The following is a 25,603-nucleotide window of genomic DNA, read 5'->3' on the forward strand; positions in this document are numbered from 1 at the left end:
GTTTCGTTTTATTGCTGAAAAACCGAGCGTGCTTTCATGCAGTGAAGGCGCAAGTATCACGTCAGCATCAACTTTAACCATGTGCCTCGCTTTGTTTACACTTGTACGTGCCCTGCGCAGTGACGTCAGGGAGGACGGGAGGACCCCACCCCACATCGAGCTGCTTAGCAGCGTGTGGGGACAGGATCGCAGGAGGGAAGGGGAAGAATCTGCACTTGAACCGCGAGAGTGCAGTGAAATCAGAAATCAACATAAGGATGGAGGAAGCCGATCAAGGTAAATACATTATTATTGTCATGTAGATAGACTAACTATAAACAGAGCTGTTGTATATAAACATAAGAACAATACAAACTGTACTTTCTGTAAAAGTTAGCTAGTTTCCTTGCTTTGATCACGGATGAAATGTTGGACAACAAAAAATAGCCGTGCAGCTAGCTGAGTAGCTTGTCAGCTTGTAAGCTAAATAGTTGGCTAACGTGAGCTATTTTGTCCCTTTGTCTAGAAGTATAAAAATTCCATGCATAGCATGTTGTTAGTACAAGTACTATTCTACGAACACCTTGCTGCAGAGCACTTTAAATAACTTACAAGCTAGCTAGTTAGCCGTACGTGCAGCTAAAACAATTAAGGAAGTTTCATACTGCTGGTTGGGCGTGACAAATAATCACAGATATTGCAATTGACAAAGCTTGCTTGATTGTGCAACTAATGAGTGCTTAATCTCCTACATAAGCAAGAGTATCTTTAATGTTCTTGTCCATTTAGAGAAACAAAAAATAAAATGATTAATACTGCATAATGAATGTAATTTTATGTTCTTTTTACGAATTATCAGCATAATATCATAATACCCAATAACAGTTTTTTTTTTTTTTTTTTACCACGTAGTGGTACATTACAGCGTGATCAGTCTCACTTGTACAATCCACAGCAAGCTCATGTGAAACACGGCCAGGTTTTGTTGTATTTTGCAAACAAATTTGTTTTTCTGGTTGTTACAGTTATTCTAAGACTCCCAATTTTCTCAATCTATATTTCAGAGAAATGCTGTTTTAAATGACATTACATTACATTAAATGATTTCACCAGCCCTTACAGTGCCACAAGATCATATCAACAAAGCTGTTAATAGACTCAGAACTCATTTAAAAAAGTATTGTTTGTTATTTAAGCACTGCCAGATTTTAATGAGTAAAATCGTTCTGAATACATCGTTATTAGAGCTGATATTTTCTCCTGGATGTTGCTTGCATGTTTAACCATGCATAATCCATAAACATCACCTTAAGACCCAAGTCCTGGCATGAATCTAATTGTCCAAAACTCCGATAATTTGTGTGGTGTGTATTAGTTTTATGTTTTGTGATGGCCAGTGTAGTCTTTGGTGTTTATGTTTCCTATGTCTGGGGTTCACATGAATAATTCATCAATCATATGAAGATAATTTGTTGAGATTTCCTGATCAGCAAGATGCACATGGAGATCTTAAAGTTATCTTCAAATCTGATCTGATCTTAACTGGGATTATTGTGTATTGTGGTTCTCCACAGGGATTCATTTTCTAACGGAGGTTGCAGAACAGAGCCATAAGACATTAGTAACTACACATTTGATGGTCTGGCCAGCATTATAGTTAGTGTTACAACATTTCTTTTGTTAAACTTTCTTTTGCAAGCTCTGTGTTCAGTCTGTAATTACCGGCAAGGTATTGAAGGCCATGTTTTCTTGTTGTGACCGATGCAATGGCTGGGCTGCATATAGACAGCTGTATTGATTTATTCGCTGCAGGTCTTTTCCTGAGCTGTTTTTGTGGTTTCGTGAAATGCTTTTTCTGTGTGTCTGAGGATATTTAGAACTCCATCTCTCTGTTAATGCGGTCGTATGCAGGGCGTTTGGATGCCGTGTGCACATTCATGCTGATTTGTGTTTTAATATTCGATCCCCGAAACCGGATGATAATCTTTATCGTCAGGAGGGCGATTCTGGCTGTAAATAAATGCAGATTAAGCAATAGCACCCTTGCAAACCATACCTTCCATCATAAGAGCAGTTTTAATCATGTAGTCACTGTTATTCATTTTCCCCATGTGTTTTTGTGCCTCGTGCCGATGCCGTGTGCAGTGTTCCTGTAAACTGGAGTCTGAGGTTACTCCCAGCAGCACAGCGGCCGTGCGCCTCCCGCTTTGGTTCGGGGCCGGGAGTTTTGGGCGTGGCCTTTGCCCCTCGCTTACCTGCGACGGCCTTGACGATCCTTAAGCAATCTTGGGTGTGAGAAAGGCGCTGTACAAACAGATGTTATTATTAACACTGCGATTCAGGTGGGCGCTTGTGATCCTGTCCTAGGAATTTGCCAAACAACTCCTACCCCCCCCCCAGCCCAAACCGTCCTACGCCCTGCTTGGTCTGCTGCTGGCCAGGATCCGTCACCTTGGCGACAGCCGCACGGCCTGGGGGCCTGCAGGTCTGCGAAAAGGCCCCTGTGTCAGCCGTGCCAATCGCGCCCGCCTGGCTCCGCCCGGTCTGCATTGCCCCGCCCCAGCCCCCGTGGGCTCCTCCCCCGCCCTCACGCGGTGCTGCCATCTGTCTGTCTCTGAGCTGGCAGACAGGGCAGCGCTGTGCCAGTCCAGCCGCGGCAGGCTCAGACGTTCCGCAGTCACCTTTCCATTTGTTCGTTCGTCTCCCCCCCTTGCCCCCCCCCCCCCCCCCCGCGGGTCTGTTCTCCTTTCGGCCACACGGTTTCTGTCACCGTGGACGCACCTTGCGGAAGGGGAAGAGAGGCTTCCTATTTTCCGTTCTCAGCTGCTTGTAAATAGCTCTGAGAATGAGGAATCTGAAGCTGCGGACATGTTAAAAGCGGGCGCTCCTCATCTTATGTGGCTCAGTTTAACGCAGCGCCCTGTCGGTGTGGTGGCGCGTGCGAACCTCCAGTCTCCGTCGGAGGGAGGGACGGCCCTCATTATAACAGGCTGCATTAACCGTGTGGTGCGGCTCCTCTTCGGTAACTCTGGCACTTAGCGATAAATTAGAAACCGAAGCCCGCGGAGTTATCGCTGCGTGTTTAAATGCAGGTGCTGTAGACCACTGAAGTACCTGTCTGGCTTTCCGCATGATGTCTTGAGCCGCGTCCGTCTCTCATTTCTCTTTCTTAAACCGTCGCACTGTCATGGCAACGGTTCCAGATACGCAGCGCGATGACAGAGCTACAGGTAACCGGCACGAGAAGGCGAAGAACGAGGAGCGTTTCGCTGGGAGAGAAGTCATTGTGCGCAGACAGCGGGGGGAGGGGGATGCTCTGTTTCTAAACGGCGAGCCTCTGTCAGGGTGTTACCCAGGGAGCACGGCCTGGACTCCGGCTCTGATGCTTGCGGGGCTTCCTGACTCCTGTTTTTCGAGGTTGCTGAGTTCTAAGGGCGGTCATTAGCGAGCTGTGTTCAGTTCTCCGTCCTCCTCCTGTTAAATATCTCGCCCTCGGCACGGCTCGGAGCAGTGTCACGCACGTTCCTGTCTGCACAATTTGACAGCATGTGACTAGAGGCTGGGGAAACGTAGCTTTCAAGCCGGTTCTCATATCTCGAACGTGAAAACAGCATTGACAGGGCAACCCAGCGATGAACTCCCAAACATATTGTTAGCGCTGCTGGAGCTTCGGTGCATTTGAAAGGTGCCTGTCAACAATCTGGAACTGAGCGGAGAAGTGTGTCGTCTCATTTACTGCTGGCATCAGTAGACATATTTGTCAACCTTCCTCCAAGTTCCGCCTCGTTGTTGAATATTTCCGAAGAGTGAGCACTTAGCATGTGGTTTAATGGTCTTTGTTTTTCTCGCTTAGCATGCACTCTTATCTGAAGCATTTTAAAATAGAATCTGAAATCCAATTTTCTTTGTCAATCTTGATTGTTGGCCCGTGCCCTCACTGTAGCATTGCTGTCAGTTTTGGAGGATGCAATCTAGCTTGCAAATACTGTACAATGCATGCAGCTTGGAGTGTTGCATAGTCATTGCAGCACATGATTGTGCAAACTATGCGGCTGACACAGGCAAACTGTAGACACACACACCCCCCGAGAAGTGGTTATTGTGCAGAGAAAACCCTCCCTGGGTAGCGTTAGGCCAATTATGCGTCATCTCATGGGTCTCTGGCCACAGGTATTTCCAGGAAAATAACTAGAATTCATCATATTAGCCATTTATACAGCTGAGGAGCCTCTTCCCAGATAGGCACTGTTGGAAGTGCCTTTTAGTTAGGAGCAGCGTTCAGTGCACTGTGAATTGGGAGAGGGAGCGCTGAAGTATTTGTCATAGTTGTCACACCTGTTATGAGTCTCGGGGCCCAGTCTCGATAACAGATGGGGGAGGGGACACATCGTCCTCATTTTGAAGTCTGTGGAAAGTTTTAACTGCAAGGCAAACTGGCCAGTGTTTGATTTAACACACAGATGCACAAGGTTATACACCGAGAATGCCTGGAGTCAAAGACTCTTAATCATTGTATTACTAGTTTTTGTTAGTGTGGTATGACTTTCTCTGTATCGACAGAATCTTTTTTAGTATATTGATGATACAATTTTTAAAAATTCCCCGCAAATCTTTGTTTTCTCATTGTGTTAGTAGTCTCACTGTGTGACTGCAGTCATGTTCTTTGTTAGTTTGTCATGATGTTTGCATGTGCACTGTAGAGCTGTATGTTAATTTTGCTGGAACACTTAATCATTTAAGGTGTGAGATCACAAATAGTCTTTGGGATTAGAATGATCGTAACTAAACATTCTAATGCTGACGTAACAATCACGACTGGTAACTGAAAACAATGGAGTTCTAGAACACTGACTTAGAATTTTGAAGAAAAAAAACATTCCAAAACACATACTTTTCAAAGGGTTAAATAAACTGTGCAGCTGGTTCAAATAGACAACAGGTTTCCAATCGACCAGAGGAGGTGCTATTAGAACGCTCTGTGTGACACTGTGTCCAATTATGCATTTCCCAAGGGAGGTCTGGACTTTGCATTGGCTGTGTCAGGTTTCATTTCTGCAGGGAATCGCTGCATTGAGAGCTGGTGCTTTAACTGGTTGTGCCACCCAGGAGCCAAGTCCAGTAGTTCTTCTTATCGGAGCGGTTTCAGTGCATTTGTCTAATCTTAATAAAAACATTTTCCAGCAGTACATGGTGAAATATAACATTTTAATATAGCCTGTTCCTTAAATCTAAAAAATGTCATGTGTTTGCAAAGGGAAATGGATATCACCAATTGGATTTTATTGACTGGACTGCTAATGTGAGGTTATTGTGAAGAAGACATTCTCTTGTTTTTTTAACAGAGCGAAATTTTGCCGCTATAGCAGATTGTCTGTGTATGGGAAACACTGAACATTATGGTTCAGTAAGGTGATCAGACCAGAACGTGTTCTTTCTGCTTCTGTAAGGGTGCAGCGGTGATGCTAGGCCTAGTGATTACCATCTCCGTGAGGCGGGTTTCAAACTTTTGTTCATCAGATTTGATTGAAGCGCAGCTGACCTCCATGGGACATGGCCCGGCCAATCGTAAGCGGCTGTTCTTTTTCACGAGGAAGCAGCCGACGCAGCGGTGTTCTCTCGTGTTCCCTTTCCCTGTGAAACGCGGAAGACGCTCTGCGCTGTCCGCTGCGGTTCCCCGTCAGACAGACAAAAAGCTCTACGGTCTGTACCTCGCTCATGTGGGCGCAGGGGAGGATATATGGGCTGCTTGAAGAAGTGGTGAACGGAAGCGCGCGGCCACACAGAAGATGAAACGCGGCCCCTGCGTGTTGAGTCGCTGGTTTGTGCAGGCGGTGCCGCGCGGTGCGCAGTACCGTCCTCTGATTGGATGTGGTCTGCTGGGTTACTGGTTCCTCTTTCCTGGTCTGAGGAGGCCGCTTAACTGCCTGCTTTTTTCGTGACTTGGCGAATCCGGGCCGCCTTCGAGGGGGGCGTCGCCGCTCGAGCTGTCCGTCAGGATGATTAGCGTTTGGCTCTGCTTTGCGTGTCCTCCCCTCATGCGGAGGCGGAGCTAGTGCTCTAATTTCCCAGGTTCTTGTCCAGAATGAGGCTACAGGTCTCTGGGAGCCTCGAGGCTGCATGAGGTTGTGGAATAAAATGCAGGCAAGAGTCAAGGCCAGCTAGCCGCAGACGTTTTCTGTCTTGCAGTAGTGGGTGATTAAGGTGCTCCTTGAAACCAGGTCATATTAGTGCACCATTGTTTGCAGTGCACACCTTCAGCTTTCATTATGATAGATTCCTGTAAGTCTACGCCAGGAAAGCATGCCAGTGGGTTTCTAGGCCTTTCTTCTAGCCTCCGTCTCAGTTTCACCTGCTACCACTGGCACCGGAAACAGGGGAACCAAGAGGCCAGTGACCCCTCCTCTTTAGACTCTCTTAACTTAAAAAAAAAATGTCACAGAGTCTCAGGCTTGTATTGATAATTCCTCTCTGTTGTAAGGCATGGTATAAGACATCTGATCATTTACTGTCTACTATAAGACATAGGCTAACATGCAGGAATTTACACTGATGGCCTGTTTACTTCTGAGCCCTTTAGTACCCAGTATAAACTGTATTTCTGCTCAGTATCCACACAAACACAGTTAGAGGACAAAGAACAAACGCCTACTCAAGAACAAAGAAAAACGAAAGGTAATTATTTACAACAAAGGTAACTGTTATTTATTATCTGCCACCTGAAAAAGTGTCCATTATGAATACTAAGGAGCTGCAGGCTTAATTTTAATATTAGTATCTGAGCCTGCTGCTGAGCTAGAGAGCTATTTTTGAAGCATCTACTGTAAGGGTGGAAAATATTGCTTGTAGAACAGGAAATATTTTTTAATGTGGGTAAGATCATGTTTTGAAAAGAGGCAATGGTGAGCGGGCTTGCTAGCTAACCATACCTAGCTAGCCTTTCTAAAGACATTTTCTTGTTAGCCAGCATTAATTAGTTAACCTCTACAAAGTTAGATCCAAGTTAGATCGAGGTCCAAGGTCAAAATAGTTATAATAGCTGGCTATTGGGCGGGTAGTTATTATTAGAAACACCTTCTGTAATCAGAGACCATCATATGTAGGCCCATTATCCTCTTTGCTATTGTGCATTATACATTTATGGTTCCAATACTCACCACTCACTCACAACTCAGTAATACCTCATCAGTCTCAGTTGTGTCGCTGGGTATTGATCATAATCACTGCAAATCACCCTCAGAGTTAAAAAAATAACTCATTCTCACTGCTAATATGATAAGAGCACCACAATTGCTATAATTAGTCTAATCTCAGTTCAATTAGTTATCCTTTAGTAATAATTTTTTAAAAATGACAGCATGCTATTTAATGTAGGTCAGTACTGTCAGCTGATCCTACAGTCACATCCCTCATTCTCTAACTGGTGATATCATTTAGATAATGAGCCTAATTTCCACTTAGAGCTACAACTTGAGGCAGCCTATTTTGTGAGCGAGTTGAAATGCTAATTAAATGCTGTTGTTTCTCCCCTTGACATGAATCCAGTGTACTTTATTCTGTGGTGTCACATTCCAGCTCTTCAGTAAGAAAACTCTCTTACTGTCTGTTTAGAGCTTCCCCCCACCCCATTTCTGTAGCAGTTTTCTCTCTGTTAGAGGCTGGAAAACCTTGAACCAGAACAGACACCTGAAGATAATTAATTTATTAATGTTTTAATTCAGCAGAACTAAAAATAGGCTTACTAGCCCTTGAGTTCAAGCATGGCCTTCAAGTGGACCTTGCTAGTACTGTACAGTGCTGCCTTGGGTGAGATAAGCGTGCGATGTGGGTGTTTTCTGCTGTTTGCACCTCTGTTTGCATTCACAAGCAAGTGATATGGCTATTTTGCCTTCAAACACAATATTTAGCCTTTAGTCCATTCCAGTCGTGAGTAAACTCATGCTATGTAAAATAAGGAAGTTAAAGGCTTGGATAATAGTGTTCCTTAAAATGGATGACAGAGCTCATGATAGTTTGGCTGAATGTAGGCCCGATTCTGTTTTCAAGCATCCATTGTAGAGGCTGCATCTGTGCAATAGAAGGCCTACAGTTGGTGAACTGAGACACGAGGCGTCTATTTATATGAAAGGAGAAGACGCAGCCCCGTTGAACAGCGTGTTTATTTCGCCCTGTGGAACCGTTTCACTTAAATTAAACTACAGGTGCCTGAAACCTGTCTGCGCGTTGCCGTGGCGAAGCCCGGGCGTCGCTGTCACCTGTTGTTGTTCCGCGACTTCTCCCACTCAAAGCGGGGGCCGGTGTCATTTAACACCTGTGTGCTCGTTCAGTAAGTGGGCGTGGGCGTTTCCCTGTTTTAGCGCTGTGTCGAAGCGGTTGTTTGGTGTCGTCTTACAATGCGTGCTAGTGGGGAAAAAACAGTTTTGGTTAATAAAAGCTGTGGTTAATAACATGCGCTATTGAAATGACTGGAGTTTGTTTTTCATGTGATTTTCCAGGATTGCGTTAATCATTACAAATTTCGTCCACGTCATAGAGCGCCTCCAGGTTTTTACTGCTGTTGAGATGGTGCTATATAGTGGCAGTTCCTAGAATTTTATTGCGCACTCTCTTTCAAGAATGATTTAAAAGAAATGCAAGTCTGGTCCTTTACCCTGTAGTTATTATTTGACACGTCTGAATTCAGCTGTGCTTTTATTTAAAGCCTTATGGGGGAAAAAGAGAGACTGAACGAGAATGAGAGAGTTCTGATGTACCGGTCACAGAGCATTTAGGCTAGTTAAAAATCCTTAGAAAGCGGTTTTTTGTCCGCCCGACCAGCACCAGCTATCTTCTCGTCAAACCACCACGTGGCATTTTAGACGCATTCCGTATTTTACAGGGTCACATGTGCGCTCAGACTAGCATCGGCAACAGAAGATTAAAGAGCTTTATTTTTCATTCCTTTTATGAAGCTGGATATTTTGAAAGAAGAGGATGTCTGTCGACATTTGGCTGTAGTCAAGATTCATCTCTGTAACTTAGCAACTCCACCAGCATTTCTGTCTTCAATTCGTATTGTAAAACCACATTTTACAATCTACAAATAAAGTGCTTTTGGGCAGAAAAGAGAGATATCTTCAGTTTTAGTAAATAAGCAGTCTTTCCTTCAACTATGAAGGAGAAGGACCTTTACTAGAATACATAAACGCTGTTGACTTTAGACTTTCTTTGGACCAGGTCAGCATATCGTCGGAGACTGAAACAGCCAGTAACCACTGCCGAGTTTGCTGTCATCAGACCAGACTGGAGTGTGGGCCTGGATCTGTAACCATAAAATAATTTACTGCTGCTCCATGATTTTTAAAGCACCATTGTGTTGTCGCGAGGTTTCGAACAGAAAACCACAACCGGGCTGTTACAGAAAGCAGAAACGCCGCGTTGACCGATTCAGAGTTTCTGATTCATTTTGGAATGAGCCGGAGTGACGACAGGGGAATCCCACGTGCTCGTCACCCAATCAGGAGACGGCTCCTGCGCGGCCTGCGTACAGGTCACACGGCATCCCCGCCTTTAATGGTGCGGAAAATGGCTGGAATTAGCCCTGTCCGGGGAGAAGAAACGGACGCGCGGAAATACGCTTTTAGCTTCTTCTTTTTCTCGTTGTTGACCCGAATCAAATTGGCCGTCATGTGGGAAGTCCTTGTGGAACTGTGTCCTTGCCTTCTGCCTAGTGGGTATTGTGCACGCGCTACTGATACTACAGATATATTAGGGCGCAAAATGCTCCATAGGGTCCTGCAGGCCAAGCATCAAAGTCTGCAGCACTGGCCAACCTTGCAGATGCCTCATATGTTGACATGTGTGAACACAGGGTTCCTGCTGTTCTTAGCTGTGAACGAACACAGGATTCATCATTTTCTTAACTGTGAACGAACGCAGGGTTCCTGCTGTTCTTAGCTGTGAACGAACACAGGATTCATGCTGTTCTTAGATGTGAATGAACACAGGATTCATGCTGTTCTTAGCTGTGAACGAACACAGGGTTCCTGCTGTTTTTAGCTGTGAATACAGGATTCCTGCTATGCAAGTTTTGTTATATTGTAGCTCACACAAAGGACACTATTCCCAAGCTTGGAGACTGTTTCCATGTAGGTCAGAGCCTTCGCTTGTTAATAAATCACCAAAACGCGTGTCAGAATGTGCAGGCACATCAGTTTTCCTCCAACTGCGTTTTCTTCTTTTCTGACCCTGCACCTGTGCCCGCTACAGAATGTGCCGTTAGCTTTCGCTCACCGTGTGCTCCTGAGCGCCCTGGTAACCCTGGGTAACACCAGGCCAAAGAGGAGGAGTTTCACTCTTTATTTTGTTTGGCAGGCACTGTTCTGCTGGGTTACGTTCCATAGCTTTCACCACTTGAGTTTTCATCGCTTGTTTCTAATTATCTAGTCGTAAATATTCTATGACATTTAGGCAAAAACAAGGTCTCAAAGGAAAATACAATTTGGCATTTCAGTCAGCCTGTCGTTCTGCCGTGTAAACATCTCATAAATATTTCTCCGGGTCGGAACGCGATTGGTGGAGAAACAGGCTGCGTTTGCTTTAATCGCTCGCGGCGGGTTTAGCGCGGCGCGGAGAGAGCGGGCCCTCGGGAGCCGCGTGGGCGTTTGAGGCTCGCCGTCGTGCGCCAACGTTGGCGGCGTGCGCTAACATCGTGCAGGAGAGCGCCAACATCGCACAGGAGAGCGAAAGTTGAGGCCTCCCTGCGAACCTCAGGCTTTTTCTTTGCCGGCGGTTGTCCCCAGGGAACGCGTCTTTCGGCGTCGTGTGAAGCAGCCCTCCTCCGAAACCGGCCGTAAATCACAAACAGGGGAACGTCGAGGCTAATCTCGTTAGCCCGGAGGTCTCGGACACGAGACAGCATTTAAAAAACACTGTGGCGAAGGTTTGGTTCGCTTTCCAGAGAACAAAAAAGTAATTTGTAGTTCTGTTTGAACTGTACAATATATAAGAAATGATAATAGCCAGATTAACAAACAATGGCTTTTCTGGGTAATGTCTTAGGTTCATATTCACAGTTCATCGAAGGTTGATTTGACGGTACCCTGTCTAGTCGTTGTTGACGGGTTGAGTGGCAGCTAGTGCCCTCCCAGATAAGGATAAAACATTTTGAATGGCTAACTGCTATCTGTTTTTCCAGATGCACAAGGATGGCTAAATAAATCCTTTCGATATTTAGCAGGTAATGAAATTTGTCTTTTTTAACCTCACGGTAATCCCCCCCATTTCAGTCTGAAGTAAACCCGGGTTAGTTCTCAGGTGTGTGAGCGTGTGTGGTGGCCGGGTTCCTGGCGTGTGTAGCTCAGGCCTGGGGAGTTCCCTTTCCGCCATCTTCCCCAGGGGCCCGACTCGCCGACGGTCCCGCTCTGGGACCGTCACTGGGCGGGCGTCCCATGACACTCATTTGGGCCCCTATCATGTGACACGGTGCGCTGAGAATAATCCGCTGATTGATTAGACGCTGCGTTTTATTAACCGCTTTAATGCTCCTTTCTGACTGGGCTGTTGTTTGTGTCCTCCTGCCCTAGACTAAATCAGAGTCATACTGTCTTAGTTTGGGATGGGGGGGGGGGGCGCAGACCAAAGCAGCGGCCTGCTGTCGAAAATGAAGAGCGACCCCACCCCACCCCACCCCGGCCCACACCCCCGCGTGGAGCATTCTTGCTCGCGTTTCTTTCAGAAAGCAGAAATGTTCTGACCTCAAAAGCTTTGTCTTCCTCGTTCCGAGAGGTCATAGTTCACTGGAATGGTAAGCAAGTGTCTGCGGACGGCTTGCTCAGCGGTGTGTGAAATTAGGCGGGTGCTCTCCAGCGCCTTCTCGGGGGCTCCGTGAATCACGCGGTGCGCTTTTCGGAAGAGGCTCGCTCTCAGCCGCGGCGTGGTTGTTCTTTCTGAGCCGCGTCCTTGGTTGGTCGCGGGGGTGAGGCCTCGTCCGCTCGGGTTTTACCCGTCTCCGTGGTCGCCGAGGCGGAACGGTTCGGCCGAGCGGCGGTTTATAGGAGTGGCGTAGGGTAGCGCAGGGCTCTTTGAAGCTGTGGAGCTCTGTGCACGGTTTGGCTGTGGCCCAACGAAGGGGAGGTTTGGAAGTAAATATCCAGCTCCTGGAAACGTCTTGCACAGCAAACACGCATACTGCCAAGGTTCTGCTTTCAACGTCGGTGCGTGTGCGTGCCTGCATGCCTGTGTGTGTGTGCCTGCGTGCCTGTGTACCTGTGTGTCTGTGGGTGTGTGTGTGGGTGGGTGGGTGTGTGTGTGTCTGTGGGTGTGTGTGTGGGTGGGTGGGTGTGTGTGTGTTCGTGTGTGTGAGTGCCTGGCTGTGAGTGCCTGGTTATTTGTGTGTGTGTGTGTCCACATGTGTCTGTGTGTGTGTTGTTCCTGTGTGTTTCTGCCTGTGTGTCTTTCTGTGTGTGTGTACACGTGTGTGTGTGTGTGTGTGTGTGTGTATGTGTGTATGTATGTGAGTGCCTGGTTATTTGTGTGTGTGTGTGTGTCCACATGTGTCTGTGTGTGTGTGTTGTTCCTGTGTGTGTGTGTGTGTGTGTGTGTGTGTGTTGTTGTTCCTGTGTGTTTCTGCCTGTGTGTCTTTCTGTGTGTGTGTACACGTGTATGTGTGTGTGTGTATGTGTGTATGTATGTGTGTGTGAGTGTGTGTGTGTGTGTGATACCACTTAGGTAATTGCTGAATGGATACGGTCGTCTATAAAAGCAGAATGGCTGTGAGGCTGTGAGCTTGTGCCTTTCCTCTGTCCTTCATAAGCCATTCTATGAATCATCCTGTCAGGCTGAATCCTCCATTAAAGCGCGCTGTAAACCTGGATCAGTTTATTAGCTGCCCAGGTGGTCCTCCGGCGAAAAGGTTTGGAAGCCCTGCCCTGTGTCCACAGAACCTTTGGAATGCGGGTTTTTAAATTCAGATCACGGCATAAGGACGCTTAAGTCATAAGGAAGGAATGTTCTCTGGGAGTAGAGGCGTGGGTTACGTGTGCCAGGCATTTGCAACACGTCAACAGCAAAATTGTACCCCAGACGAAAAAAACAACTGGTTTATTCTCTGTGCTTTATGCACAGAGCCACAGGATACCTCCCCACAGAGCTTTTTTTCAGTTTTCCCACAACATTTTTTTTTGTTTTTTGTTTTGTTTTTAATTGTTTGGGAATATTGCCAGATGTAATTCGTTGTGCCATGATTATAGCTTATATTCATGCCATTATTTCATTTGGTTCGGTCTCGGAGATGAGCGTTTGATATCTGAACATTTGAAAATCGATTTGCGGCTCGTTCTAGCCAAATTCTAGTTTAAGGGCTGAGTGTCATGACCTTTAAACTCTGTGACCCCTGACCTGCAGAGCACACTGCTGTCAAATGCTCTTACAGCTTTCATAGGGAGCCTGTCGCCATTTCAACAGTGATTTATACGATGTCCGGCTTCAGTAAAGCTAGCGTAGCGTAGCGAGGTGTGCTTATTACGGCTAGCGTAGCTGCATGCGAAGGCTCCTCGGCGGGGTCACGTTGCGCTAATGAAGCGAGGCTAAAGCGTTGCGGGAACAGGAACTGCACTCAGGGCCGGCGCTAAATGGAATGCGCGCATGCACGCGCGGCGTGAAATTTAGCCCCACAAAATGTAGCCCCGCAGCGGCGCGCTGGGCGACGCCCGTCCCCGAGCCGCGCGGGGTTCATCCGTCGCCTCCAAAGCGGGGCGGCCGCGGCGTCTCGCAGATTAGCGCTTTAATCTGGGATACGGCGGATTACGCTTCTCCCCTCGTGGGGCTGGCGGGGGGGGGGGTCACGTGACCGCGAGGCAAACGGCTCCGCGTTTACCTCCGATGACGAGATACGGGAAACGAAGCCCAGAATGGGAGGTTCTCAGCACACCCACGCACCCAGGCACGCAAGCACGCACGAACGCGCGTTCGCTCCGTGACACCTTTTGAAAGCCGCCGTTTGCCGAGCCGTCCCCTGGCCGTCCCTGCCGACCCGTGGGATTACCGCGAAGCCCCGGGGGGGGGGAGGGGCTCTGACTAAGCGATCGCCCCGCGGGGGGAAGGTAACTCATTAACGCTCCGCCAGCCTCGGACGACACGTCACGCCGGATCCTCCGCTGCCGGCAGGAGGGGGGCGGGCGGCGGCGCGGTCACACGATCACCGGCGACACCGAGCCGAGGGACAGCGAGCGGGCGAGCGAGCTGAGAGAGAGAGAGAGAGGGAGAAAGGGAGAGGAGGACAGGAGGAAATAGAGGCTGAAATTAGAGAGTGAAATAGAGATAGAGAGAGAGAGAGAGAAAGCGAAAGAGAGAGCGTGAACGGCACAGAGGAGCGGCTCGCACCGGATCGCGTGCAGGCGGTTGTCCGGGGAGGGAACAGGCACACGCTCGCACGCTCGCTTGCACGCACGGCGGGATGGACCCTGCGGAGGACTACAAGTCGCCATTCAATTTTGAGCAGGGCGTGAACGCCAGTTACCTGTACCTGTCTCCCACTGACAGCGTCACACCCCCCGGCTCCCCAGGAGCGCCGGTGAGAGGTAACAGCCTGTGTGTTTGTGTTTGTGTGTGTGTGTGTGTGTGTTTGTGTTTGTGTTTGTGTGTGTTCGTGTGTGTTTGTGTTTGTGTTTTTGTGGGTGTTTGTGTTTCTGTTTCTGTTTGTGTGTTTGTTTGTGTTTCTGTTTGTGTTTTTGTGTGTGTTTATGTTTCTGTTTGTGTTTTGTATGTGCATGTGTTTGTGTTTTTGTGTGTGTTTGTGTTTCTGTTTGTGTTTGTGCTTTGTGTGTGCGTGTGTGTTTGTTCGTGTTTTGTGTGTGTGTGTGTTTGTGTTTTTTGTGTGCATGTGTGTGTGTGTGTGTACGTGCCCACGTGTGTGTTTGTGTTTTTGCGTGTGGGTGTGTATGTTTACCTGTGTTTGTGTACGTGTGTGTTCCTTGTTTTGTGTGTGTGTGTGTTTGAATATGTCCAGGTGTGTAATGTATGCGTAGGCACGTGTGTGCATGCACATGTTTGCGAGTGTGCATGCGCAAGTGTGTGTATTTCGGTGCGCGTGTGTGTGTGTTTATGTGTGTCACTCTGACCTGTTGAATTAGAGCTGCCATTTTTCTGCAGCACACATCAGCCTTCAAGGCCTCTGACTACCAAACTGAAAGCACAGGTATTAAGAGCAACTACTAAACAAGTAGTATTATAATCCATGGTTACCTAATCACTTACCTTAAGAAGAACATAATACAATCCTTCTTCTGGATTAAGCCAGGTTTATATTCATATTTCACAGGAGTTTACATGTTGATAATTGGGCTGTATGATATGGACAAAATACCATATTGAATTTGTTCTACGATGTTGTGGTTGAGGTGTGACTTAAAAAAAACTACATTTGAACACTTCCCATTTCCTTCTCATGTGATTGAAAACACACCCAGTAGGCCTGCCTATAGGTAAGTCATAGGACCGGGTATACTTGTATTACACTTACCGAATGCAATGATGAATTGAAACAAATTATTTCCAACATTATTTTGGTGGACTGATTGGACTATTTAAACCAATTCTTAGACCTGAACAATGCAGCTGTCATTATCTGGAATATGCATAATTCACTGGAGGTAAAGCTTTAAATAATTCAAAAGCTTTTTTCCACCGAATTGTAATAAATGAACATAATTTCTGACGATGAGGAGAGAGCATAAAAAAGAGTTATAAATAAGAGACAGTGCCAAAAAAGTTCTGCTTCAGTTGTATGCCAGTATTTTGGCCTCAGGGTTTGATTACACCAGCCATGTGCAAGTTCAAACATGGCCGAGTTATAACATAAGTTGTTTGCGACACCATCCAAAATGGTTGTAATCTGTATTCTAGGAATGTCTAAGTATTTACACCTGACTCTGGCAAACCCTTCTAGTTCAAATACAAACGTAGCTAATGCGAGTGACGTTAGAATAGCGAAGTCATCGCTATCGTTTACGTTCACATTCCATGCTTCAACAGCGCTCTGATTGAATGACAAACCTAGTCTCCAATATGTTACCTGCCCTGGTCTGTCTAGTCAAGGCGGGTGCTTCTGATTGGTCAGCATCTTCAGTGCATGCGGAGTGCGTGACTGCGGTCTGGTGCACCTCCATTAGCCAGGCCATTTTCTTCTGTTCTCCATTCGTTGTTTTTTTGTGTTAAAATGGCAAAATTGCGAGACATTCTCTGATCTTGAAATTGTGTGTGTAAATTTGAAAAACTTGTATAGCTGTCTGTCAAACTTCTGTTGAAGTTGTAATGTGACAAAAGAGTGTTAATTGTGTGGCATGTTGATGAATTTCAAGGTTATATTACATTTGGGTATTAAACAGTTGGTTGTTAAATTGGTTAATTTCTATTCTTGTCATATCTGAGGCTTTGAGGAAGGCCTGCAGAGTGCAGGAGATGTTTTTGTGATATTTTCATATCTTAGCATAAAAGCTATTTTTCCTGCTTTAGAAACCAGCCAGTCAGTATGGAGCAGAGATCAGCACAGAGGCCTCTGGTCCAGTCCATTGATCTCAGTTTTACGACATGATGATTTTATGATGATGCAGTAACTGATTTATTGGGGAAACACAAACATTCATCTTTAAATCACTTATTGGGTTTTTGATTTGATTCCACAGCTGTGCATTGTGGGTTTTAGCTTTGCGGTCGCTACGCCATAGCAGCGTGCTGAGGTCGGTTATCCTGGGTGATCCAGTTGAAGGCCAGCCAGAGTCCTTTGTCTGCTCCTGGCTAAAAATGGTCTGGAAGGCTCTCCTATTCATGAAAAGATGTCTGAAAGCGAACCTTAATGCTAATTACTCAGTAAAATGAGTGCTTGGTGCTCTTCAGTGCGCTCTGAGCTCACGTTGGGTTCAGACTGTGCTGTTTAATTTCTTCCAAGAATCAGATGGATCAGGAGATGGAGTTCTGATCACTTATCCAGTAGAGCCATACCTTGGCATGCTGACTCACAGCCCAGCCTCATTTCCCCAGTTAATGATTGGAGGCATGTGGTGTGATCCGGTTGGAAACAACGATTGTGTGCTGTTTTTCCGATCGATCGCCTGTTCCTCAGCCAATCGCCGTCTTCCGATGGAAATTCTGGGTGTTGTAGTTTACGGCGGCAGACCTCAGACCTCATGCTGGCGTATCAGAAAAGGTGGAGTCATGGCTAGCACGTTCAGGAGACCAAATGTAAATACACCCAAGCCACACCGCGCCCTGATTATGTTTTTTTTCTTCCACTTGTTCACCCCCCGGGCTTGCTCAGATGCATGGTGTGGTCGTTGCAGGTACAGGTCTGCTCTGCAGTGACTTTTATTTTGGAAACAAACAGGCTACGGTCCAGATGCCTGCTGTCCTCTCTGACCGGGTGTCGATTCTGTGTTGCAGGTACGCCCAGACCAGACTCCATTCCGGAGGTGGGAGAGGACGCTGGGGCCGCCGTCGGCGTGTCGCCCCCGGCCCTGACGCAAGAAGAGCAGGAGGAACTGCGCAACGAGCTAGCTAAGGTGAGTCAGCCTGGGCGGGGGTGTGGCTAAGGTGAGTCGGCCTGGCGGGTGGGCTAAGGTGGCGCCTGGCGGGGTGTGGGTAAAGGTGAGTGAGCCTGGGCGGGGTGGCTAAGGTGAGTGAGCTGGGCGGGGGTGTGGCTAAGGTGAGTCGGCCTGGGCGGGGGTGTGGCTAAGGTGAGTCGGCCTGGGCGGGGGTGTGGCTAAGGTGAGTCGGCCTGGGCGGGGGTGTGGCTAAGGTGAGTCGGCCTGGGCGGGGGTGTGGCTAAGGTGAGTCAGCCTGGGCGGGGGTGTGGCTAAGGTGAGTCGGCCTGGGCGGGGGTGTGGCTAATGTGAAACTGATTTACAAGTGCAGCTACAGTGAGACTAAAGTGAGAGTCTTCATTTGTACATGTGACACACTCGACGCCAAGTTTATTAGTGTGATTTTAGCGCGGCTCTTAAGTTGTCTGTGTGGCATATTGAGGCTCCTGAGTATGAAAGGAACTCACAACATGGTGTGAAATGTGTCTGCTTCGCAGGTGGAGGATGAGATCCAGACTCTCTCTCAGGTCCTGGCAGCGAAGGAGAAGCACGTGGCGGAAATCAAGAGGAAGCTGGGGCTGTCTCCGCTCAACGAGTTCAAGCAAAACATCTCCAAGAGCTGGCAGGAGGTCACCACGTCCGTCGTGTACGTGCCTCCCCGTGGACACGCCCCTGATCCCGCAGCCAATGGGCACGCGCCTGTCCTCTGCTCAAAGAGCGCTCGGGTTCAGCTCCCCATCTTAGGCCATTTTCATCTGAGCTCCCGCCAGACGGGAGGAAACAGGAAATGGAGGCATTCCTCTCAGAAACCTGGCTTTTGTGTGGAATCAGCTGCCTCGTGGCAGAAATGCATGATGGCATTTCACCCTGAGCGTCGGCAGGTTACAGGAAAGGCACGCGTGGGGTTGAGCTGAACTCAAATTGAGCAGGAGATGTTTACCAGCGCTTCTCTTCTGCTGGAATCAAAATGGCGGATAGGTTGAAGCAGGGTAATGGACCTGCGGTACAGAAAGCACTGTTTGCTCTGACTCTGGCTTCCTGGTTTTGGAGCGCTGCCCGAGAGCTCCTAATCACACAGTTTAATCCTGGTGAGATACAGCCCCAGAGGTGAGGCTGCACGGACACGCCCTGTGTCTGTAACAAGGCCTTCCTTCATTAATGCCAGCTGCATTGTGCAGCCTTCAGACGCTGATGCTAGGGAGAGCGACCCCGAGAGATCACACACAGCGATAACATACAGCGGTTACACACAGCGATCACACACAGCGATAACACACAGAGATCACACACAGCGATAACACACAGCGGTTACACAGAGATCACACCGCGAAACACAGCGGTTACACAGCGATAACACAGCGGTTACACACAGCGATAACACAGAGATCACACACAGCGGTTACACACAGCGATCACACACAGAGATCACACACAGCGGTTACACACAGCGACCACACACAGAGATCACACACAGCGATCACACACAGCGATAACACACAGCGATAACACACAGCGGTTACACACAGCGATAACACAGAGATCACACACAGAGATCACACACAGCGATAACACACAGAGATCACACACAGCGATAACACACAGAGATCACACACAGCGATAACACACAGCGATTACACACAGCGGTTACACACAGCGATAACACACAGCGATTACACACAGCGGTTACACACAGCGAAACCGTTACACACAGCGATCACACACAGCGGTTACACACAGCGATAACACACAGCGATTACACACAGCGGTTACACACAGCGATAACACACAGCGGTTACACACAGCGATCACACACAGCGGTTACACACAGCGATAACACACAGCGATAACACACAGCGGTTACACACAGCAGTCGCCCTTGAAGCGTTCGTCTGTCGGGGTGTGGGTTTGAGCGGCGACCGCACCGGTGCGTCTGCGTGTAGCATTGCGGCAGTCCTTCTCACGCGGGGGCGGTCGAGGCAGCGAACGCAGCGCGGTGTTAGCGCTCGGGCTAACGGCTCCTCTCTCCCCCCGCAGCTACAGGAGGACCTCGGAGACCCTGAGCCAGGCGGGGCAGAAGGCCTCGGCCGCCTTCACCACCGTGGGCTCGGCCATCAGCCGCAAGCTGGAGGACGTCAGGTGAGTCCGCGCGCGCACCCCTCTGTCCTGTACCCCCGTCCCAGTACCGACCGGTCACACACACAACAGGAGCGCTCCTGAACCCCCGTACTGACTTACTGCATGTTCCAATGGCCAGGGCACCACTCAAGTGTAGAGCTCAGTAGGCCAGTTTGCTGGAAGTGCGGGCAGGCCCCTTTGATTTGCTGCCGTACTGCAGTGTCCGCTGGCCCCCCGGCTGCCCTTAGAGCTTTTCTAGCGCTCTAGTGAGGACGTGGGAACGTTCGCACACTTGCGTGCCACAGCTACGGTGCACCAATAGCAGCGTGGCCTCTGACATGCACTTCCTGCTTTCGTGGTGGGACTGCAGAGGACACGCAGTCAGGTGACACAGTCCAGTCTTGACACACGTGAGACATCATGAGAGTTTCCTGCTCCCTTTTGCTTACTCATACAGAGCCCCGTCAGTTAAATGCATTGTGGTGGCCAGGGACACAAGGGAGGTTCTTTCCAACAATGTGTTCTTTGACATTGAGATGAAGCCTTCATTAATCCATTGAAGAGTAGGTTTTTTGGAAATTTTCTTTTTCATAATTCTATGTCAGTGTTCTAGAACTCCATTGCTTTCCTGTAGTGATTGTTACATCAGCATTAGAATGTTCAGTTAACAACATTCTAATCACATACTTGTGATCTCACACTTGAACCCTTTCAAGAGTAGGTTTTTTGGAATGTTCTTCAAAATTCTAAATCGGTGTTCTAGAACTCCATTGCTTTCAGTTACCAGCAGTGATTGTTACATCAGCGTTAGGATATTCCGTTAAGGACATTCTCACACCTAAAAGGGTAGGGTTAAAAAAAACAAAACAATGCAGTACTGTGACACGCAGAACGGCGTATGCACGAGGCCATGCAGCCGGTGTGTGCGGGGAGGTTAACAGCCTGCCTGAGTGGGCCGGCGGCCGGAGGGATGTACGAGAGCGCGAGCTGTTTCAGACAAAGCCATTACGGAACGCCGTGACTCATCCCTGCCGAGCGCCGCCGCGTCGTATAGCTGCCACGCCGAGCGCGATTCATCTCTCTCCATTTTCCCTTTAACGCTCCCCGACGGCTCTCTCCGCAGATTACAGAGCCTTTCCAATTCCTTTAGGTAAGGCGGTCGCAGGGGGCTAGCGTCCGCTAGCGCCTCAGGACCCGAAGCCTCGGTGTCGTTCGTTGTCCGCGCTGCGGTCTCATTGGCTCTGCTTTGCTCTTATAAGTCATGTCTGTTGTTCATTCAGCCTGGGTGTCCGCTTCGGGTGGCCTGTCTGTGTGCCCGTTTTTATTTGCAGCATTCGTGAGACTGTTTCTCCTTCGCTCGCGGCCTTTGCTCGCCGGCCTTCATCTGAGCATGCTCTGTGTTCGTGGTGTGTTTGCGGGTGTCGGGGGTGTGTTTTTAAGGTCGTACGTGTGCTTCTGGATTTTAATGTCTCGTCGCGTGACGTTTTGGTGTGCATTCGTGTAAAACTGACCCTGCAGTTATCCAGTCGATCACAACGGTGGCGCGTATGAAAATATTTCCCTCTATCTGAGGTTCGGTTCATGTCCTGAATGTCAGCTGTGTGCCAAACGGGACATTGAAAGTGATATTCGCTGTACGAGGCCAGATGGTGTCGAATGAACACTGCGGGTATTTTACAAGATATCTTTCTGTCAGCAAGGATTATCAGTTGCTAATAGCACCACATTCTTTGACAGTAAAATGTCCAAGGGGTGATTTTGTTTAGCCAACGCAGTAAGCATCCTGGCTTTAAAAAAAAAAAAATCTCTTAATGTTTTATTTACCACACAAAGTAGATAGGAGACATTGACCAAAGCCAGACTTTGACTCTCTTTTTGCCTTCCATTCACAATTAATTAGAGCGGCGGTGCAGGCAGAATAAGGCCTGGCTTTGTGACGCGGGTGAACAGAGCGCATTGTGTACAGAGCGCTCGTTTCCCACCGTCGCCGTTAGCTCAGGACTTCCTCCTGCTGACACCGGGGAGGCGCGCGGAGGCGCATGGAGGCCCGAGCCCTCCGCAGCCATCTGCTCTCCCGGCTCCCGCCTCCTCCCATTTTAAACCCACGTCCTCCTCCCTCCTGCTGCCGGATTTACTGTGCTGTTCCTTATCAGCGAGACGAGGTTTTTTTTAATCAATTCCCAGTTCACAAACCCCTCTTTCATCCCTTTTCATTTTATTTAGTTTGGAAAGAAAAAAAACCTTAAAAGAATGTGTACTGTGTCAAATAGCGATGGCAGAAAGCAACCCCTTTATTGACCGGAACTGTATAATTTTGGCACACAGAAAAAAAAAGACATTCAGTGTTGAACCAACTCTGATAGAGAGCAGTTGATACCTAATTGACTGGTAAACAGTATTAGAGTTGAATTAACTCTGTTAGAGTTTATTTAATATAGGGCATGCTTGCTGTGTGTACATGGTTGACCACGGAGTGAGGGAAGGACGAAGAGTGAAGTGCTCGGTGTGGATAAAGAGCCGCTTTGGTCTTTCTCCCTCTTCACTGTCTTTCCGGTGTGTTCTCTCTGCCTTGACTAACCCTTTCCTTTCCTTTACTGCTGTCGGATAGCATACACTCCATACAGCACTCTATTAGCATGCCTGCTATGAGGTAAGAGACTGCACACGCACCTGTGTGCGTGCACGCGCACACACACACACACACACACACACAAGAATTTATTGCTATACTTGTGAGGACTTCCCATTGACTACATTCATTCCATAACCTCTAACCCTAACCCTAACCCCAACCACTACATGCCTAATCTTAACCTAATTGTAACTTACACCCTAACCCTAAATCCTAACCCTAAAACAGCCGCTTGAACTTGTGGGGACCAGCAAAACGTCCCCACCTTGCGTAATTTTCCTCATCTTTCTATCCTTGTGGGGACATTTGGTTCTCACAAAGATAGCAATACGTGTCCACACACACAAACGCAAACACACACACAAACACATACAAACAGCTGCTAATCCCTGCTAGCCCCGCCCAGCCCCTCCCCTATGGTAGCGCTGTGCTTTGTTGACTGGCGGGCGGAATCCCGTGCGCACACTTGTGTCAGGGAAGGCAGGGCTGGTGCCGGGTAGGAGGGCCGGAGCCGACCGGTTTCTGCCCGGCCAGGCGGCTGAAGCTGCACGGCTCATCTCTTGCGTCATTGGCCGTTAGACCGGGCTCAGTGGTGACGCGCACCAATCGTTTGGCTGGGAGCGAGAGCGACAGGGCCCAGGAGCCCTACGGAGCAGGGGGAGTATGTGCTTCTGCTATTTTAGCACTCCTCACAGCCCAGTATGTGTAGCTCTGCCAAAACAGGTTTTGGCAGTTGGCCCTTCCCTGATTAAAATGACTCTAATCTCGGACCAGCCTTTCAGAGGAGATGCATGTAATAAGATAAAATATGAGAACCTACTCCTTCCCTACATGTACCTGTTACTTCCTGTGACTTTTTAACAGTTTCTGTCATTTTAGATACAATTAGCCTAGCTTAGGTGATAATCTATTTAGGAAAAGCATCATCTCTCTGTACGTTAGAGATCGAAACGCAAGGCCATCACTCATGTTTGTGTTATCGTTTCTTCTGCCTCAGTGCTTCTGTCCTGTGCCCTCTGACCTATTGCCTGAAACACTTTTTTAAACCAAGGAAGACAAACGTTCACAGAATCGTTCTGTAATACCGTATTGCTTCAGATGCAGTAACATTGCGTGAATGCTGTTTGGGTACATGATGCATTGTAAAAATGAATGTGTTTATATCCTGCTCTCAGTTATCGGTTTGTTTGGACTCGCGTTCGTTCGGTCAGAACCTGTTGCTAAGCTTTCGTTTGCTTTGCAGGAACACTCCCACATTCAAGTCCTTCGAAGGGAGGGTGGAGACTTTAAAGGTGAGTTTCTGAGGTGGCGCTCAGTTAAATTTGCTCTCCGTGACCGTCACTGAGATCACTGGTTATTGTCGTTTGTTAGCGCTGTGCCACGAACGTCTTCACCGGGCGGTCATGCGTTTGACGTGCACGTTCCTCACAGTTATCAGAAGTAATTGACGGCAGTTTTAACTGGAAATGATATATTGTATCCATTTATACAGCTGGATATGTACTGAAACAATTCAGGTTAAGTACCTTGCTCAAGGGTACAACCCAGGAATCGAACCTACGACCTTTCGGTTACAAGCACAGTTCCTTACCCACTGCACTACACTGCCACAACTTACCGTGTGCTCCAGCTGGAAATGTGAGCGGTGTGGCTTGGATTTGTGTGTTTCTGCGGTACTCTGTTCTCTCTGAATCCTAATCGCCGCTCCTCGCTGCAGACCAAGATCAGCCCCGCGGAGTCGACCGGCGATTTCGGCGAGGTTCTGAACTCCACGGCCAGCGCCATCCCGGCAGAGGCCGCGCCCGAAGTGACCCCGGCAGACAGCGAGGAGCCCCACTGATGGGCCCCCCCCCCCCTCCCCGGGGCTCCCCTCTCGCCCCGCCCCCTCCTCCTCCCTAGTATTTGGCCCCCCCACCACAAAAAAACCAAAGGCAAGGAACAGAATAAGTCTGTACTCGTGCACCAGGTTCTCATTCGTGTCCCCATTTAACATTTTTTTTATGTTACATGAGTCTCTGAGCAGATGGTCAGGGCACATTGACATCTATTTGTGCTCACATGGTAATTACTTTAATCGGTTAGGAAAAGGCACATATTGACGAGGCACGCAACACACAGGAGTTAATGTTCAGCAAGGCCGAGAAGCAAAAAGCCTCGGCTGAAGAAGCTAATGTCCACCCCATGTGGGTTTGGGGGGGGCGGGGGGCAGGTAGTGGTTCAGTTCATAATTTTTGGTCCATTTAGCTTTTTTTTCTGCATTTAAAAAAATATATAATCGGTTGAATAATTAGTCTGGGAGAAAACAGTTCAGGCAGTCTTACACACTGAAACAGTAGACACTACTCATATTCACTATTCTCTGTCTTTTCCGTTATTTAAGTCGACGGCACTGGTTTACATACCGCTATGACGTGTGTATTCGCAAAGGAATTTGGTATGCTTTGTTGAGGCTAGCAGCTGCTTCCCAACAGAACCTGCAACCTCCTGGTTTTGAGCCCAATTTTTTGGCGCACCGCACAGCCACCCTCCTCACACTATGAGAGTGGGGGTTCACCAGTTAGTACTCATGCATAGGTCATTCTCGTCCTTATGTGTGATCATTTCGCTACTAGCCATTTTCTCCTTGACATTAGCCTTTGGCCGATTAAATATACTGGAGAAGCTGATTAATCTTCTTAGGAACTTGTTACATCATAATGTAGTAGCTACTGTCACTTTATTTTTTTGTCCTGCTTGTCTGAAATTGAGTAATATCGCTAAATGTTTTGAATAATATTGTTACTCTCGCCTTTCTCACGCCTGAAAAGTTCACTTAGTTCTTAAGATAATATATATGTAGAAAACATGCAGAAAATGGTTTATTATTTGATATCTGAAGACCAATTCTGCCCTCTTTCTGTGTTCTAGTCTGTACATAACACTGTGGTTTAGCTATAAAAACGTACGCTGAAATAGACTATATGAGGCAATGAGTGCCATTGGGTGCTGTTATGGCAACATACTCACCCTTATCAACAAAGGTAGCCAGTAGAAATGGATGTTTGCAATCCCCTGGAGTCACACTTTCAGGCGAAAACTTGAATAGGTTCAGTTCAGAACTAAAGCTGCAGTACTATTGCTACAGTACATGTTACAGATGCTTTGGTTCACCTGTCCAGAGGTTATCCATCTCTAAGCCAACTCCAGTTTTTTGGAAGGTCAAGTCTGCTGAGCATGCAGATTGTAGCATGCTGCTTACAGTTGGATGCACTTCTTGTAAAGCTGTCACTTTGAGGAGGCCAAGGTACTTCAGAATTTTTCCCAGATTGTTCCAGGCGTCTGTACG

At 47.9% G+C, this 25,603-nt stretch overlaps 1 protein-coding gene across 4 annotated transcripts; it reads left to right on the forward strand.

Annotated features, from left to right (window-relative positions):
* The first annotated feature begins 121 nt into the window (after window positions 1-121).
* On the forward strand, window positions 122-24,173 carry tpd52 (tumor protein D52). Of its 4 annotated transcripts, none has more exons than XM_064348166.1 (8): window positions 122-276; window positions 17,392-17,510; window positions 18,029-18,177; window positions 19,566-19,667; window positions 20,770-20,796; window positions 22,255-22,296; window positions 23,522-23,570; window positions 23,996-24,173. In XM_064348166.1, the coding sequence occupies exons 1-8, from the start codon at window positions 258-260 to the stop codon at window positions 24,116-24,118; spliced, it is 630 nt and encodes a 209-aa protein (XP_064204236.1). In that variant the 5' UTR covers window positions 122-257; the 3' UTR covers window positions 24,119-24,173. The 4 variants fall into 4 exon arrangements, with proteins under 4 accessions (XP_064204236.1, XP_064204233.1, XP_064204234.1 ...); XM_064348163.1 differs by lacking the exon at window positions 122-276 and adding an exon at window positions 13,958-14,534; XM_064348164.1 differs by lacking the exons at window positions 122-276; window positions 20,770-20,796 and adding an exon at window positions 13,960-14,534.
* The last annotated feature ends 1,430 nt before the right edge of the window (window positions 24,174-25,603 follow it).

This window comes from Anguilla rostrata, chromosome 8 (genome assembly GCF_018555375.3).
Source record: "Anguilla rostrata isolate EN2019 chromosome 8, ASM1855537v3, whole genome shotgun sequence".
Lineage (NCBI taxonomy): Eukaryota > Metazoa > Chordata > Actinopteri > Anguilliformes > Anguillidae > Anguilla > Anguilla rostrata.

Bases quoted from the DNA above. Each gene is read 5' to 3' on its own strand.
- tpd52 (XM_064348163.1), top strand. From the start codon at position 14,411: ATGGACCCTGCGGAGGACTACAAGTCGCCATTCAATTTTGAGCAGGGC. The intron at 18,178-19,565 runs GTACGTGCCTCC...CTCCCCCCGCAG, and splicing joins GAGGTCACCACGTCCGTCGT to CTACAGGAGGACCTCGGAGA. The intron at 19,668-20,769 runs GTGAGTCCGCGC...CTCTCTCCGCAG, and splicing joins CGCAAGCTGGAGGACGTCAG to ATTACAGAGCCTTTCCAATT.